The following is an 18,493-nucleotide window of genomic DNA, read 5'->3' as shown; positions in this document are numbered from 1 at the left end:
AGGCAGGAGCACCATCATCAGACCTCCGAAGAGGAGTCTCTGTAGTGAACTCCCCCAAGGGGGAGAAGCACTCGCAGGAGAGACCGTGGCATCAGCTGCTGCCCCGAAGGGGACTGAGCCCTCAGCAACAACAGCAGAAGGAGACCTCCGAAGAGGAGTCTCTGTGGTGAACTCCCCCCCCCCCCCAGGGAAGAAACACTTGCAGGAGAGACCGTAGGGGTCAGCTGTCCCCCGAAGGGAACTGAGCCTTCAGCAACAACCGCAGAAGGAGTCCTCCGAAGAGGAGTCTCTATGAGTGTCCTCTCTCGCGAACGAGAGAGGAAAACTTCGTAGAAGAGACTGAAGATGGAGCCCAAGGGCCGAAGGGTCAGCCAGTGACCTAGGAGCCAACCTCCGAAGAGGCGCTCCTGCAGCTGCTCAGCCCCTTTAGCGTAGCTGCAGGTGAGACCGCTCAGCACCAAGAGCATAGTCGCACAAAAACTATGGTCCGAGAAGTAACCGCTCAGCCCCTTGAGCAAGGTTACAAAAGCGGTCGCTCAGCACCAAGAGCAAAACCACCGGAGGACCAGGAACATATTATGATTATTAAAGGTAAGAGAAGTTTCCCCCGAAAGGGAAAGAAACTCAAACCTGGGCAGGTAACCTCCCTCGGAAGGGAAGTTACCCACCCAAGGAGGCGAACCTCCTGAGAGTTCTAACATGAACTGAAGAGCTGTCGGGTGCCTCGGGAGAACTACCAGGAGAAGGAGACACGCCCCTGACGAAGTCCTATAGAGGAGGCAGCAACAGCAGACTCCCCGAGTCCCAACAAGATAGCTCTGCTTCCTTGTCACATTAGGCAAACGGAAAACAGATCGTTAACTGTGAAAATAAAAAGTAATTAGTTAACATTCATTCCCCCGGGAAGACTCCGAAGAGGAAACCCGAGGGAAAAGAACACAAGAATTACATAACAGGCAAGAGCCCCAACCCCACCTACACTCACGGGAAGGGGGAAGGGCGAGACCTGTAACCAAAACTGAATTACAGTGAGCCCTCGATACTTCGCGGTTCGACCATCGCGGATTCACGACTTCGCGGACTTTTTTCATTAAATACGGCATCCGATTTCATCAGCAAACCACTATTTTTGGGGGAAACATCATTTTATTCTAGAAAATTGCTACTCTTTAAATAGTTAATTGCACATTAAGAAAGCGTGTACTTTTGTTTTAAAATTTCGGGTGTGTTTTAAAATTCAAGTATTGTTGACTTCTTTTTGTTTTACTTTTGGCTGTGATCAGATCAGCTGATGTCTAGCTGCCGGTCTCTAGAATATGCGCGTACGAAGTATTGTTTATACCATTTCTTAACTTATTCAAACCATCTATACAGTTGATATTACATAAGCGCCAATGTGTTATAACCTATCATATATTTTTGTTTATTACATTTTAAAACAACACACACACACACACACACACACACACACTCTCTCTCTCTCTCTCTCTCTCCCTCTCTCTCTCTCTCTCTCCTCTCTCTCTCTCTCTCTCCGTAAGAAATAAAACCTTAGTTCACATATGGCAACTTGAGTTTTAAGAATGCAATTAACATGAATATTGTTAGTTGTGGCGATCAATTCCTCGCTTTAGGAGGTACAGGAAACAAAAACACGTCGTTCGATTACAACAGCTGATTCTCTCTCTCTCTCTCTCTCTCTCTCCGTAAGAAATAAAACCTTAGTTCACATATGGCAACTTGAGTTTAAGAATGCAATTAACATGAATATTGTTAGTTGTGGCGATCAATTCCTCGCTTTAGGAGGTACAGGAAACAAAAACACGTCGTTCGATTACAACAGCTGATTCTCTCTCTCTCTCTCTCTCTCTCCGTAAGAAATAAAACCTTAGTTCACATGTGGCAACTCGAGTTTAAGAATGCAATTAACATGAATATTGTTAGTTGTGGCGATCAATTCCTCGCTTTAGGAGGTACAGGAAACAAAAACACGTCGTTCGATTACAACAGCTGATATTCTCTCTCTCTCTCTCTCTCTCTCTCTCTCTCTCTCCGTAAGAAATAAAACCTTAGTTCACATATGGCAACTTGAGTTAAGAATGCAATCAACATGAATATTGTTAGTTGTGGCGATCAATTCCTCGCTTTAGGAGGGTACAGGAAACAAAAACACGGCATTCGATTACAACAGCTGATTCTCTCTCTCTCTCTCTCTCTCTCTCTCTCTCTCTCCGTAAGAAATAAAACCTTAGTTCACATATGGCAAATTGAGTTTAAGAATGAAATTAACATGAATATTCTTAGTTGTGGCAATCAATTCCTCACTTTAGGAGGTACAGGAAAGAAAAACACGGCATTCAATTACAACAGCTGATTCTCTCTCTCTCTCTCTCTCTCTCTCTCTCTCTCTCTCTCGTTATAAAATAATTACAAATAGATGAAGAAACCAAAATCGGTTTTCTTAAAAGTGTATACAGTACATCCATTTCAATCATAGCTTAAAATACGGTATCCGATTTTGTCAGCAAACTACTATTTTTTAGGAAACACCATTCTATTCCAGAAAACTTTTACTCTTTAAATAGTCAATTGCGCTATAATAAAACATGTACTTATGTTTTTAAATTTCGGGTGTGTTTTAAAAATCGAGTATTTTTTACTTCTTTTTGTTTTACTTTTGGCTGTGATCACATCGGCTGATGTCTAGCTTCCGCTCTCAAGAATATGCGTGGTACAAATACATTAACAAAGAATTGTTTACTGTTACAGTACACCATTTCTTAACTTATTCAAACCATCTATACAGTTAATATTACATAGGCACCAATGTGTTATAACCTATCATATTTATTATTTAGTACATTTAAAACCATTCTCTCTCTCTCTCTCTCTCTCTCTCTCTCTCTCTCTCTCTCTCTCTCTCTCTCTCTCTCTCTGTCACATCGAACGTAATACTGTAGCGGTAACTTAATTTTTCGATGACTTTAAAAATGGCCTAGTACTTTCTCCTTTTACCTTTTTTGCATATGACGAGGTGGGTACTAAGTTGACTTATAACTGAAGTTAGGAAAAGTCTTTGGATATGGAAAGAACAATTATCTTTCGTAACAGTTTAAAATGATCGTAAATTATCATTCTGTCATTAGCGGGCAGTTTGCTATTGTGGATTAAACGCATAAGAAAAAAAAAGGTTTCCAGCTTTGCTACGAATTTAGGAATTTATATGGATACGATAAGTAAAATATTTGTAATAACATGTTTACTAAATGTTTGTTATATCATTAGTTATCACTTTGAGCATGTGTGTTTAATGCGTTCGTTTGTTTATTATGATCGAAGATGGAGCGTAAACAAATGGAAGGTTTCCGTTTCAGGCGGCGGTCATAAAGAAAAACATTATATAAATGGCATTCATTTCATTTATTTGGAAGTTCTAAGAAAAATTAAGTAGAACATTGGTAATAAAAAAGTCAATATATAATCAATACTTGGTAAGATTGCTGTCGATGCAAAAACTAACCTATACACAGACCAATGTTGTCATTTTTTATCGTGCTTTTTGGCGTGTTTAGGAAACGCATGATATAAAATCGCTTTTAATATTTGTGCCTGATTTAGTTTAGGGTACTGTAGTACATGCATTAAGTGTTCTGTACATTAAAGGTAGTATGTTAACAATACTACGTAAAGGGAAGGTTTTAAAAGCCTGAATATACATGTTAAATAAATACGTAAATATGGTTGTCCCTACTTCGCAGATTTTCAGCTATCGCGGCCGCGTTTGAACCTATCTACCGCGATTAACGAGGGTTCACTTTTAACAGTTATAAAAATGCAACTCATAAAGGAATGTTCACTAAAAGTAAGAACGAAACACCCCGAAGGGAGACGTTCTAAAAAGCTGAAAAGTTAACAAATACAATTAACTTTAATAATAAAAAAATAATTGAGATAAAAAGTACTGCGTAGCAACTCCACCCGAAAGGAGGAGCTATCGTAGAAAATGTAGTAAAAGGTGAACGACCTCCAGAGAGAGAGAGAGAGAGAGACCGTAGTCAAACTACACTCTCGCGATCCTACGCTGAACCCCACCTTCCCCATAGGAAAAGAGGAGTAGCGGAGAACAGAATAATAAGTCCAGCGATGACGACTCCCCACGGCGCCCGTGGAAGGAGGCGACCGAAGGACCAAGGAAGAGATCGCGGCCCATGAAAATACATCGTAGTGGCCTGACTGCCGGCGGCCACACGGTGATATCGTACACACACACACACACAGCACGAACACTGAAAAGGAAACTTACTGATTTCTATACTCAAATATATACATAAACATAAAAATATGTTTACATATATACATGAGTAAAGAAAGTAAGTAATTAAGTAAAGACAAAACAATAAATGGCTGCCATGCGAGGACGGGAACAGAGACATCTGTTCATCGTCCGAGCCATAAGCGAAGAGAATCAGTTCACCAGTGTGTGAGGGGGGAAGGGTAGCTAGCTACCCCTCCCCTACCCCTGCTAACTAGCGTAGGGGTAGTTAACCCTCGTTAAAAATCTAATGGCTCGCCATTACAGCTACGCCGAAAGTAATACCCCTATGTAAATGGCTAAGGTTTGTATTTCGGTTACGGAACAATGGAAGTTTTCGGTTACGGAACAATGGAAGTTTTGGCCATTTTTTTCCACAAATCATCTGCATAGAGCATTCATTTCCTAACAAAAAATCTTACAATTCTAAATAAAAAGGAAAGAATTTTGCTATCAGTTTCTCATAGCACATGACACAATAACATACTTCTCACTGACTAGTACCTAGCAGAGCACTCTTCACTTTTAACAAACCTTCTACTATTCAAGCATGAAAAGGAAAACTTACAGGCATAAGAACTTGAAGTTGCTTATCATGTATGATCTTGCTTCTGATAGGAGGTCCTGGTTTGGTTAAACCTAGACTGCTAGCAAGGTGTTTTGCTGTCCCAGCAACAAAATCTCGTCCAACACTCCAAGGTACGGCATCCTGACAAGACAAAATTTCAATTACAGTACTAATGTAAATGTGAATTAGGTTTTTAACCAAGCAAAAACGAAGTGATGAAACAGCTAAAAAAACTGTTAAGGGTTAAAGTATTTACCACTCTCAATTTTTGTTGCCTTTCTCCTCAAAAGTCATTCATACATTATGCAAATAAATATTTCTGTCTTGAAAAATCCACTTTTATTCCTTGTTGAAAAGCTAGAAGGGCATTTTTCACAGAAACTGTACAAGATACAGAGCTTCTAATCTTAAACTATGGCACTTGCCCCTATTACTTGATTGTATATCTATCATTTCTCACCCATAGCAATTTAGCATAGCTATCACCCAAGAGACAACTCTACAACTAATTATTTTCAATTATGAGCTAGGTCTTTATCTAATATCTTATTAGTAGAAGCATTAACAAAAAGTTGGAAATATAGGTGGGGAGAAATCAAAGAGGATGGATGAAAAATAAAAGGAAGAATACAAAGCAACTGACTGCCAAAGGGAAGCTGTAAAAGGTCTTCAACACTGCCCGTAGTGTTCGTTGCAAGACACACTCTAGGCAGTGCTCTGTTGCGGTTTTATTAGGGGACCACCTACTAGCTTACAGTTATATCTCACTATGCCTAAAAAAAAATACCATTTAAAAAAAATAAAACTGGATATAAGACTACAATAAAATAGAAATAAGAATGAAGATTGTCTTAAAACTAAATTCATAATTAGTTTCAGCACTGAAAATTCAAGAAATTTAGCCCTTCATATTCCACAACAGCTGTGAACTTTTTTTAAAATCCTCTGAAAAACACACTGGCAATCAAAATAACCTGACACTTATGATAGCACTATGAAGATCAAAATGCATTTGAATTATAGTTTCATTATATATTTATTATCTACCGGTATGTTCAAAGTACTAAGGACTCTACATCACATTCAAGTAATAATATATATGTACAACCTTTTAGCATTAAAATACTATGCTAGTTTATAACACACACAAATGCAATAAAGGTAAAGAAGAAATAAACATAGCATGAAAACAAATGCTGAAGAAGGCATTTCATTACGTACATACTTACAAAGCACAACTATTCGGGTGAAGTTTCACGCTAAAATTAGCACACTCTGCTAACTTGTAAGCATTGGAAGTAGCAGTTTTTGCTAATCTCACAAATAATGACTAATTAAAATGGAAGGACCACTGTTCATCGCATGTGTCGACAATAACTGTAATGCTTTTTTATCAAAAGTTTTAAATACATACTGTAAACATCAATTTAACCTCCAGTAAAATTGTATACAGAATTGTACTTTCATTTTGCAAAATATTTTTCAAATTGTTTTCTTTTGTAATGTTCATATTGTGTATCTAAATAATTGTAATGTTTTTTTTTACCAAAAGCTTTAAAAAATTTTTGAATATACTTACCCGGTGATCATATAAGCTGCAACTCTGTTGCTCGACAGAAAAACCTACGGTCAAAATACGCCAGCGATCGCTATGCAGGTGGGGGTGTACATCAACAGCGCCATCTGTCGAGCAGGTACTTAGTATTCCAAGTAAACAAAGAACCAATTTTCTCCTCGGTCCACTGGGTCTCTATTGGGGAGGAAGGGAGGGTCCTTTAATATATGATCACCGGGTAAGTATATTCAAAAATTTATTTTATTAATAAAAATAACATTTTTCAATATTAAACTTAGCCGGTGATCATATAAGCTGATTCACACCCAGGGGGGTGGGTAGAGACCAGCATTACATGTTTACATTATTATGAGCTAAGTATTTTGTATTTCATTTTAGCAGTTATTCAAAATAACAAACATAAAATAAATAAGTACCTGGTAAGGAAGTCGACTTGAACAATTACTCTGCCTTTTTAAGTACGTCTTCCTTACGGAGCCTCGCGATCCTCTTAGGATGCTGAGCGACCCCTAGGATCTGAAGTATCAAGGGTTGCAACCCATACAACAGGACCTCATCAAAACCTCTAATCTAGGCGCTTCTCAATTAATGACTTTGACCACCCGCCAAATCAAGTAGGATGCGAAAGGCTTCTTAGCCTTCCGGACAACCCAAAAACAATAATAAAACATTTCAAGAGAAAGATTAAAAAGGTTATGGAATTAGGGAATTGTAGTGGTTGAGCCCTCACCCACTACTGCACTCGTTGCTACGAATGGTCCCAGAGTGTAGCAGTTCTCGTAAAGAGACTGGACATTCTTAAGATAAAAAGACGCGAACACTGATTTGCTTCTCCAATAGGTTGCGTCGATTATACTTTGCAGAGATCTATTTTGTTTAAAGGCCACGGAAGTTGCGACAGCTCTAACTTCGTGTGTCCTTACCTTCAGCAAAGCTTGGTCTTCCTCATTCAGATGGGAATGAGCTTCTCGTATTAACAGTCTGATAAAATAGGATAAAGCATTCTTTGACATAGGCAAAGATGGATTCTTAACTGAACACCATAAAGCTTCAGACGGGCCTCGTAAAGGTTTTTAAATAGAACTTAAGAGCTCTTACAGGACATAAGACTCTTTCTAGTTCATTTCCAACCATACGATAAGTTTGGAATATCGAACGATATTGGTCAAGGCCGAGAAGGCAGCTCGTGTTTGGCTAGAAAACCAAGTTGTAGAACATGTAGCCGTTTCGGATGAGAATCCGATGTTCTTGCTGAAGGCATGAATCTCACTGACTCTTTTAGCTGTGGCTAAGCATATCAGGAAAAGAGTCTTTAAGGTGAGATCTTTCAGGCAGGCTGATTGTAGCGGTTCGAACCTGTCTGACATAAGGAATCTTAGTACCACGTCTAAATTCCAACTAGGTGTAACCAAACGACGCTCCTTCGTGGTCTCAAAAGACTTAAGGAGGTCCTGTAGATCTTTATTGTTGGAAAGATCTAAGCCTCTGTGACGGAAGACTGATGCCAACATGCTTCTGTAACCCTTGATAGTGGGAGCTGAAAGAGATCGTTCTTTCCTCAGCTATTTGAGTTACAGAGGTACTGGTCGAGGATACGGATACTGACTTGCACCAGTTTCGGAAGATTTCCCACTTCGATTGGTAGACTCTAAGGGTGGATGTTCTCCTTGCTCTAGCAATCGCTCTGGCTGCCTCCTTCGAAAAGCCTCTAGCTCTCGAGAGTCTTTCGATAGTCTGAAGGCAGTCAGACGAAGAGCGTGGAGGCCTTGGTGTACCTTCTTTACGCGTGGCTGACGTAGAAGGTCCACCCTTAGGGGAAGTGTTCTGGGAACGTCTACTAGCCATCGAAGTACCTCGGTGAGCCATTCTCTCGCGGGCCAGAGGGAAGCAACTAGCGTCAACCTTGTCCCTTCGTGAGAGGCGAACTTCTGCAGTACCTTGTTGACAATCTTGAACGGAGGGAATGCATATAGATCTAGATGTGACCAATCTAGTAGAAAGGCATCTATATGAACTGCTGCTGGGTCCGGGATTGGTGAGCAAAATATTGGGAGCCTCTTGGTCATCGAGGTTGCGAAGAGATCTATGGTTGGCTGGCCCCAGGTGGCCCAAAGTCTCTTGCATACATCCTTGTGGAGGGTCCATTCTGTTGGAATTATTTGTCCCTTCCGACTGAGACAATCTGCCATGACATTCAAGTTGCCTTGGATGAACCTCGTTACTAGTGATATGTCTAGACCTTTTGACCAGGAGAGGAGGTCCCTTGCGATCTCGTACAATGTCAGAGAGTAGGTCCCTCCTTGCTTGGAGATGTACGCCAAAGCCGTGGTGTTGTCCGAGTTCACCTCCACTACTTTGCCTTGAAGGAGAGACCTGAAGCTTTTCCAGGTCAGACGTACTGCCAGTAGCTCCTTGCAGTTGAAATGCATTGTCCTTTGACTCGAGTTCCATAATCCCGAGCATTCCCTACCGTCTAATGTCGCACCCCAGCCTACGTCCGATGCGTCCGAGAAGAGAACGTGGTTGGGAGTCTGAACAGTCAGGGGAAGACCCTCTCTAAGGTTGATATAGTCCTTTCACCAAGTCAGACAAGACTTTATCTTTCCGGAAACCGGGATCGAGACCGCTTCTAGCGTCTTGTCCTTTTTCCAGTGAAAAGCTAGATGGTATAGAAGAGGACGGAGGTGTAGTCTTCCTAGTGACACAAATTGATCCACGGATGACAGTGTCCCTACCAGACTCAGCCACAGCCTGACTGGGCAGCGTTCCTTCTTCAGCATCTTCTGGATGGATAGCAGGGCTGGGGGCTGATCGTCTTGTTCAGCAACGTCCTCATCAGAGGGTTCCTCATCCGAAACTGATGAGGAAACGGCAACGGAGTGGGCAACGTCTGACTCGCTGAATCCGGTCGCACTGGTGGATGCGTGACGGAGCCGGACGCAATATCATGGCACTGTTGCACAGTCTGTGAACTGTCAACAACCATGGGTGCGCGAGGAAGTACAGCGTCAACCCGAAACTGTCTAGACTGTCTGGGTTGTGCAGTCAACACCCTACCGGGTTGCTGAGGTTGACGCACTGCGTCACAACAAGTCACCTCTGCTGGTTGTTGAACGTCCTGAACGTCAACAACCACCTCCGAGCGTCGCTTAACGTCAACGTGCGACTGGCAACCCACACTGGGTCGCATCGGTGGAGGAACCACCTCAACTGGCAGACGCGAGTAGGTTACCTCAGCGTCAACAGGGCGCACAACCGACCGGTTGGAAGGTTGTTGGCCAGAAGGAGGAACCACCTCAACTGGCAGACGCGAGTAGGTTACCTCAGCGTCAACAGGGCGCACAACCAACCGGTTGGAAGGTTGTTGGCCAGAAGGTTCTTCTCCGCATTTAAGTCCTCTATCAAGGACGCAAGCTTGGACTGCATGTCTTGCAGCAAAGCCCATTTAGGGTCTACGGGAGCAGGTGTGGCAACAGACGGGGTTAGCGACTGAGGCGGAACCATTTACCATCCCTGAAAGCCTTGTTATGTGTGACATAATAGTACAGCAAAACTTCAAAGGCTCGACAAAAGTTGAGAAGTTGACCTGTAAACAACTTGGAGCGTCTCCTGGCTAGGCGCCGGGGCGAGTCTACCAGAATTGAGAAGTCTATCTGGGCAGAGGCATGAACTCCCAAGCCAAGAACTTCTCTCGTGTCCTATCAGACTCTCGCTCTATAAGCCAGTTTAAAAGAAGGGAAATCAAAGGCTGTATCCCTAAAACTCCTCCTGGTGCAAAAACCAGTCGCCTAGCCAACGTAACGCTCTCTAGGAGAGCGAGAGAGCACTAGCTTAAAAACAACGGCTTCGAAGTAGCTAGGCCTAGTGTAAGTTCTGACGTTTAGGCGAACGAGGAGCAGCAGTTACAAGATCCGGACGAAGATCCTTAAAAAATCATCATGATTTAATTAAAGTCCATAGGAGGCTAAGCAGCTTAAGGCTCCTCTCCAAATGACAGAGTCCTCAAGGGAATATCAGTAGGAGGGAGAACAGCACTTTCTCATCTACAGGAACCTTGTCCGATAAAAGCTAGGTTATCTCAGTGAATCTCTCACTGGTGCATTAGTAGCAGACCAGAAGGCAACGTCATGTAACTGCTTGACAGTCTGTGAACTGTCAACAACTGAACTGTCATCCACAACAGGTGCGTGAGGACATACAGCACTAGTGCATTAGTAGCAGACCAGAAGGCAACGTCATGTAACTGCTTGACAGTCTGTGAACTGTCAACAACTGAACTGTCAACCACAACAGGTGCGTGAGGACATACAGTGTTCACTCGAGACTGCTTTGACTGTCTATACTGAGCAGTCAAAACAACTCTAGAATGCGGAGGTTGACGCACCGCGTCAAAACAAAACAACTTAGACTGTTGTTGTACCTCGCGAACGTCAACGGAATGTTCCGTGCGTTACTGAACGTCAACATGCGGCTGGCAGGGTACACTGGAACGCATGGGTGGCGGGACTCTCTCAGCTGGAGTGCGGCAGAAGGTCGCCTCAGCGTCCACAGGACGCACAACCGTGTTGGTTGTAGGCTAGAGGTTGGTGCAGTGTCAACCTTCTCCGCACGAAAGTCCCGCATCAATGACGTTAACTGAGACTGCATGGTCTGCAGCAAAGACCACTTAGGGTCTACAGGAGCAGGTGCGGCAACAGACGGTGTGACTGCCTGATGCGGTACCGCTTTGCCTCTCTTAGGAGGTGAGCAGTCGTCGGAAGACTGCAGCGAGTCCGAACTGACCCAGTGGCTACAACTGGGCCGTTGGACTTGCGCGGAAGGGACCGACTTGCGCTTAATAAGCTGCGAGACCTTGGTCCATGGTTTCTTACGAGAAACCTCTTCCGCAGACGAGAAATAAATGGGCTCTCTCGTCTTTGTGTGGGTGGGGCGATCTTGGGTAGATACGCCCGAAACCACGGAGGGAAACGTCTGTTCGTTGATCAAGGCCTGACGAACCCATAAGTCGTTCGACATTACTTCTCCCCTGGGCTTGGGAGCTTGCAAGAGGTCCCGGACTAGGTGAACGACAGGCACGAACAGACGAACCCTCGGACGCAACACTGTAACACTTTGCGCATATCACTTTATCACTTCGATTTTCTGTTTTGCACTTATTTCACTGAAATCGAAACTTTTACTGATTTCTACCTGAAACACGCAATTCTAACCTTCATTAAAAGGTAGTAATTGCGAAATCAGTCGTATAATGCAGCTCATTAATACTAGCAAAAAACAGAAAACATATATAAAGATAAAAAATTCAGTGGCTGGGAAAGAGACTAAACACTAGTTCAAATAAACTACGTTTACAATCTCTCACCGCACATAGCCTGGGGACAAGAATAAAACCCTAGAAACGTTTTACCTTCTTCCCCGTACAGCGACTAGGGAGGAGAGTAACACGAGAACAACGTTACCCGCTTGAACGGAACGTTTTCTCTCCTCTCTCTCCCTCCGTCTCTATCTCTCTCTCTCTTTCTCTCTTGATTTCGCACCTAAGAGAAGAGCCCAATTATATATCGTCAAAAAAACATGTTATTTGACTAAATGAAAAAACTGAAAGGTTTTCCAAATAAAAAGTTCCTTTAATTTAGAATTTAAAACATTTAAGCTAAGAAAGAATGAACAAAACGTCAGAATCGATTTACTCTTACTGCAAAGTGAAACCGTGATACACTCTCTCTCTATCGTAACGATAGAGCGCATGTTGAACGTCCTGAACGTCAACAACTGCGTAGTCTAAAAAACTAAACGTTAGTTCATCTTTGAAAACAGTACGAAGACTATCAAAGAAATTCTTTCATAAAACATTAAATTTAAAAAGTTTTAAATTCTTTAAAGGCTAAATACGATATAACGGGCTCAACGTTGATTAACTTCGGTTCCAAGTTAGGACCGCCTACTATCAGGAAAGGTCGCATATAAACAAAACATAAAAATTTATTTTTATATGTTATAATAAATGGAAAGTTAATCGAAGAGGCCTAATAAAGGCGGAGAGATATAAAATATATAGATCTATAACGTGTTAAGCAAAATTACTAAAAACCTAAACACACTTCCGTCTAAGGGAAGGGTCGGCCATTTAAAAGTGAAAGAGAGTCCATACTCTCTTTGTCACCATAATTAAATCTATCCAAAACGAGTTCAAGTTTTGAGATGAAGATGAAACACCTGCATAGCGAAAGCTCAAAACTAGAATAGTGTACTTCACCAAATAGTTGTGAAAACAAATCCAGTTAGTAACAGCGTATTAGTAGGTCTTGCCGGTAGCCCGACAGAGAGAAAATTGATTCTTTGTTTACTTGGAGTACTAAGTACCTGCTCGACAGATGGCGTTGTTGATGTACACCCCCACCTGCATAGCGATCGCTGGCGTATTTTGACCGTAGGTTTTTCTGTCGAGCAACAGAGTTGCAGCTTATATGATCACCGGCTAAGTTTAATATTGAAAAATTGGAAACAAAACCATTCAAACAGAATAACTTTACAAAATGGACAAGAGAATGATCAACCATAAAGGAAAAAATTCATTTTCGTTTTCCCAGGTATCGAAAAAAATTGTCACCATTCGCTAGGCAAATCCTTACTAACTTTAGAAAGTTTTCTAATGTGCTGAAATCCAATTCAGCAGGTACTTCCTAGTGTATATTGTTTGTGAATAATGAATTGATATAAGAATGGAAGAAAAATTGAAAACAAAACCATTCAAACAAAATAACTTTACAAAATGGACCAGAGAATGGTCAACCATAAGGGCAAAAATTAACTTTCTTTTTCCCAGGTATCAAAAAAAATTGTCATACATTAAAAAAAAAATTAACAAATTAGAAGGAATCAGCTACTCTTTCAATGAATATATAATTCTTTAAAACAGTACATGTCCTCTGTTTTACACTCATTAGCAAAGTCCCTTCTTCAGAAATCCAAAAAGGACAATATATATATAATACAATGACTAAAATATAGAAAATATCCTTAGTGTATAACCTTGCTATTCTTGCTCTAAATGTTACAAACAAAAAGATACCTAGATACCAAAACATGAGAAGGGGAGTATCCTGCAGTTGTCCACCTCAAGGTCTCAACAAATATGATATAAAGCACTGAGCGTGCTTACTCCTGGGGACTGGCAGGTACAGGATACACCTCCCCCCGAGAGAGAGAGAGAGAGAGAGAGAGAGAGAGAGAGAGAGAGAGAGAGAGAACCAGCTGCCAGGAGGGGTGGGATACAGGGGTGTAACTTTTGTTTTTGTTTCAAGATCAATTGGCTCGCACTTCGAATATAATAGTAATGTGATCCACAGGTTTGCTTCATCAAACCAACAATTATCCTTAGTGGGAAGCACAATATGATGAAATTTGTATTGTCACCAGTACAAGTTTTACCAAGAGAAAAAACTTTGCATGTGTGTCAAATCATAAATTGCCAAGTTATATACATCAGAAGTCACAAAAAGTTCTGTGTACTGTACTTCAATAAACTTGAAGAACAAATGTACCACAGTTAACCATATCTCACTCATCTTGTAATGTAGTAAAATAAAAAATATAAATTCAATCTACATTCATTAACTGTATGCAGTGCAGTTATAATCCCAAGATTCAAGTACATTCACTGTACTGTACATAAAATATTACCAGTTGAGTAACATCTAGAGGAATCAGCTTTTTATCATGAGTAGTAGCAAGGCAAAACAGAAGCTGATTAATGTTTTCTTGTAGAAACAAATAAAATTTGTAACCAAGTTAAATCTCTGAAGACTCAGGCCTGGAGTGGCACCAGCTATAAACTAACAAAAATGTGAAGACACAGAATCAAAGAATTAATATAACATCTGAAATTTCACCATATTAAATACTTAAGAGTGATGTAACTATGAATGACTAACCTTGAATGCACTGATTGCTGCTTCATCACCCCAGCCTTGTTGTGGCACTAGCTCTGAAGGCCAATCACTAAACATTTTCTACTGAAGATAAGAGGTATTCTATCTTCAGCTCATCCTCCTGAAATTTAAAGAATTTTTCCCACATTACAATATATAATATAAAACCACATTTACAATAACTCCTTTTTAAGAACAAACAAGCAGCACATAGTACAATGCAAATAGTTTTCCATAGAGTTTACAGTACCTCCCAAGGCCGACACCTGACACATGGTAACAATAAGGAACTGTACATATTGTCATACTATAGTTCCATAGGTAGGTAGTAGGTTGGCCAGGGCACCTGCCACCCATTGAGATACTACCGCTAGTGTTCTTGGGTACTTTGACTAGCCAGCCAGTACCTGTACTATATTGGATTCCTCTCTCATTTTCCTTTTGCCTACACATACACCGAATAGTCTGGCCTATTCTTTCCACATTCTCTTTTGTCCTCATACACCTGTGATTACCAAACAATTTTTTTTTTTACTCAAGAGGTTAACTATTGCACTGTAATTGTTCAGCAGCTACTTTCTTCTTGGTAAGGGTAGAAGAGACTCTTTAGCTATGGTAAACAGCTCTTCTAGGAAAAGGAGAGAGACTCCAAAATCAAACCACTGTTCTCTATTCTTGGGTAGTGCCATAGCTTCTGTACCATGATCTTCCACTATCCTGGGGTAGAGTTCTCTTGCTTGAGGGTACATTCAGGCAACTGTTCTATCTTATTTCTCTTCCTCTTGTTTTCTTTGAAGTTTTTTTTAGTTTATTAAGAAAGATCTATTTCAACATTTTTTCTGTTCTTAAAATATTTTATTTTAATTGTTCATTACTTCCCTTGTAGTTTATTCATTTTCTCGTTTCCTCTCCTCACTGGGCTACTTTTCTCTGTTGGAGCCCTTGGGCTTATAGCATCTGGCTTTTCTAACTAGGGCTGTAGCTTAGCTAGTAACAATAATAATAATAATAATAATAATAATAAAAATAATAATAATAATAATAATAATAATAATAATAATAAATACAAAGAAATAAACTACTGGCACATATTTCCATGTCTAAATACATACTGTACTCAGCAATCAACTTTTAATTGGACATACGATTATTATATTCAAGTTAAAAAACTATACCTTTCACTTGCAAATATATACAGTATCTCCAATACAGGCCAAGAAGGAAAACCTTTTTTGCTTGTCAGTTCTTCATCTACCATGTGCCTCAAAGGTCTGTACGGGTACCTCTTCAGGGGCCTGAGATTGCTTGAAGTTCTTCATCAGAATAAAAAGCTCCAATGAAGAGGAAATAACTAAACCCTTCAGTCTAAAGACCCGGCTCATGGCTGAGTGATAGCCTTTCAGCGCCAAGAATGAGAGGAGCTGCTTCTGGCAAGGGTAGACGTAAAATTTGCTATCAGTTGCAGAAAGGTTTGGACCAAAGAAGTACCCCTTCTATAAAAACAATTGTAGAAAATGGACAACCATGCTTGGTAGATGTATGCAGAATATCTACACAGATATCCAAACCTCTCTTGTGTAGTACCTCACAAAAAGCCTTTCGCACAGAGAAGATGCTGGATAGTCCTCATCAGTGAAGTAACAGGGATGTCACGGAGTTGTAAAACCTCATAACTTCATATGAGAGAAAACTCCAAAGAAGAGGAAAGATTGACTACTTTCCATCTAAAGGCTATGCTTAAGGCTGAGCAGTAGCTTTCCATTGTCAAGACTAAGAGGAGTTTTTCCTCCCAAAAATATACAAGGAACACTGCTATTACTAGAATAGCAGCATCAAGGGGAGAGATAACCCTTCCACGACACCAACCAAGTAAGACAGTCCACTTCGCCTGATAGGCTGATGCAGAGGACCTTCATATGTATACAGACATCCTTCTCGCAACTTGTTACGAAAAGCCTCTCTGTGAGAGGAGATGCTGGATGTGTCCAGGCGTGAAGATGAAGAGAAGCAACTGCCTTGTGAAAGATGTTCGTGTGTGGTTGTCTGAGTCGATCTTGTCATGAAGAGAGTTCTCTTGTGTGCTTTATCAGGAGCTGCAGAAGGTCTGGGAACCACTCTGCATGAAGCCATAGTGGAGATATGGGAGTCATGAATAGGTTGTTGAATGCTCTGAACTTGTTGAGCACCCTTCGCATCATACACAACAGGGGAAAGGCATAAACGTTGATGTTGTCCCGCTGATGTTGGAATGCATCTTGCCAGAGAGCCTGAGGGTCCGAGACTGGGGAAAAGTAGAGTGAGAGCCTGAAGTTCAGAGACATTGCAAACAGGTCCACAATCGGGGAACCCCACAAAGTCCGGACTTTGTTGGCTATCAGATAATTCAAAGACCATTCGAAGCCCACTATCCGAGTCGCTCTGCTCAGATTGTCTGTGAGCTGATAGGGACAGCAAATGTTTTTCCGTCTATCTTAACATCTCTACTGCTCGAAGGCATAAGGGCTGCGAGAAGGTACCACCTTGTTTGTTTATGGGGACCACTACTGTCATGTCGCTCATCAACACCACAGAGTGACCTGCCAGGAACTGCGGAAGAGCTAGATAGGCTGCTCTCATCTCCAAAAGATTTATGTGCTAGTACCTTTTGGACTTGGACCATAGCCCTGAGGCCGTGTGGTGCCGCATGTGGACCCCCACCCTTCTTTAGCTGCTCCTGAATAGACCATCAATTCTGGGAGAGGGGTGAGGAGGTCTGTCCCTTTGCCAAGGTTCTCTTCTGTCATCCACCTCAAAAGATCCGTCCTTTGCTCCTGTCCCATAGCGACTAATGTATCCAGAGAGCAGGTGTGTTGGCTCCACCTGGATTTCAGCCGCCACTGAAGATAAGATAATGAGACGACCGTTGGATACTAGACGGACCAGGGATGTTAGGTGACCTACAGACACAACCACTGTTGGGCTGGATGCTCTTCTCATCTGAGGAAGGGGCTTGCAACATCCCTGTCTGAGTATTCTGTCGTCTGATGGGAAAACTTTCTGAAGTCTGGCATCTATTACCATACCCAGGTATACCAATCTCTGAGAGGGGAGCAGTGATGACTTCTTGAGATTTATCCCGATTCCTAGATCTTGATGAAACAAGTAGTCTGTCTCAGTGTTGAAGAAGGGTCGCCACCGAGTCTGCTAGAATCAGCCAATTATCGAGCTACCTTAAGAGAAGAATACCGATCCTGTGCGGCCAAGATGCCACTAGGGCGAACACTCTCATGAAAGCCTGAGGTGCTGTGGAAAGGTCGAAACACAGCACTTTCAACTGCCATTGCCTGTTCTCGTGTATGATACAAAGATACTTTCTTAAAGATGAATGGATTGGGATCTGGAAGTATGCATCTTTGAGATCCAGTGCACACATGAAGTTTTGAGGCCTTACTGCTTGCATGACCGTGTCTGCTGTCTCCATCCTGAACAGAGTTTGAAGAACCAACTTGTTTAGGGCCGAACGATTGATGATTAGTTTCCAGCCTCCAGACGCCTTGTTCACAAGAAAGAGTCGACTGAAGAAGCCTAGAGAATTGATGAGGACCTCTTGGAAGGCACCCTTCTCCAACATGGTCTGGACTTTGGCCCTAAGGACCAGCTTCTTTGCGGATCCCTTCACGTAGGAGCTCAATGGAAATGGATCCCGGGTCTGTGGAGGGAGAGACTGTATGAACAGGACGCGATACGCTACATAAATCACAGATTCTCCAAGGATCTGCCCCGTGCTGCAGCCACCTCTGCCAGTGGCGTTGCAGGCATCCCCCACTCCCCCCCAGTGGGCAGGTGAGAGGACTGGGCCCCCTAACGGGAGTGGCCTCTACTGTTTCCCTTACCTCCTTTACCTCCTCTGGAGGGCTTGGAGCCCTTTGGATTTTTGGCAGGGAAGGGCTTTTTCGACACCTTCTTCAAGGACCCTGCCATCCTACTGGTTGAGGGTTTGATGGACTGCGGCTGATTTTTGGGAGGTGGTGGAGCCTTTCCATAAGGCCTGGATGTCAGGGCCCTGTGATGAAGGGAGTCCTTGGAGGAATTCCTCCATTGTTCAGCCGCCCTCTCAACCTCTTCCAGCT

At 42.0% G+C, this 18,493-nt stretch overlaps 1 protein-coding gene across 7 annotated transcripts in view; it reads right to left on the bottom strand.

The window, feature by feature from the left end:
* Window positions 1–18,493, bottom strand: part of LOC137621649 (ral GTPase-activating protein subunit beta) — a 260,222-nt gene that overhangs the window by 221,648 nt on the left and 20,081 nt on the right. For 6 of the 7 annotated variants that reach the window (XM_068352115.1, XM_068352116.1, XM_068352117.1 and 3 more), the window contains exons 2-3: window positions 14,388–14,505; window positions 4,878–5,018 (exon numbers count right to left, since the gene is read on the bottom strand). In XM_068352115.1, the coding sequence (XP_068208216.1) occupies window positions 4,878–5,018; window positions 14,388–14,462 (216 nt within the window). In that variant the 5' untranslated portion in view covers window positions 14,463–14,505. Of the gene's footprint in view, window positions 1–4,877; window positions 5,019–13,533; window positions 13,631–14,387; window positions 14,506–18,493 lie in introns of those variants that run through there. The other variant, XM_068352120.1, reaches the window with a different exon arrangement.

The sequence above is a fragment of the Palaemon carinicauda genome, chromosome 28 (genome assembly GCF_036898095.1).
Source record: "Palaemon carinicauda isolate YSFRI2023 chromosome 28, ASM3689809v2, whole genome shotgun sequence".
In the NCBI taxonomy this organism is placed as follows: domain Eukaryota; kingdom Metazoa; phylum Arthropoda; class Malacostraca; order Decapoda; family Palaemonidae; genus Palaemon; species Palaemon carinicauda.
Note: the sequence above shows the minus strand (reverse complement) of the source record. Positions and strands in the feature narration are given on the sequence as shown.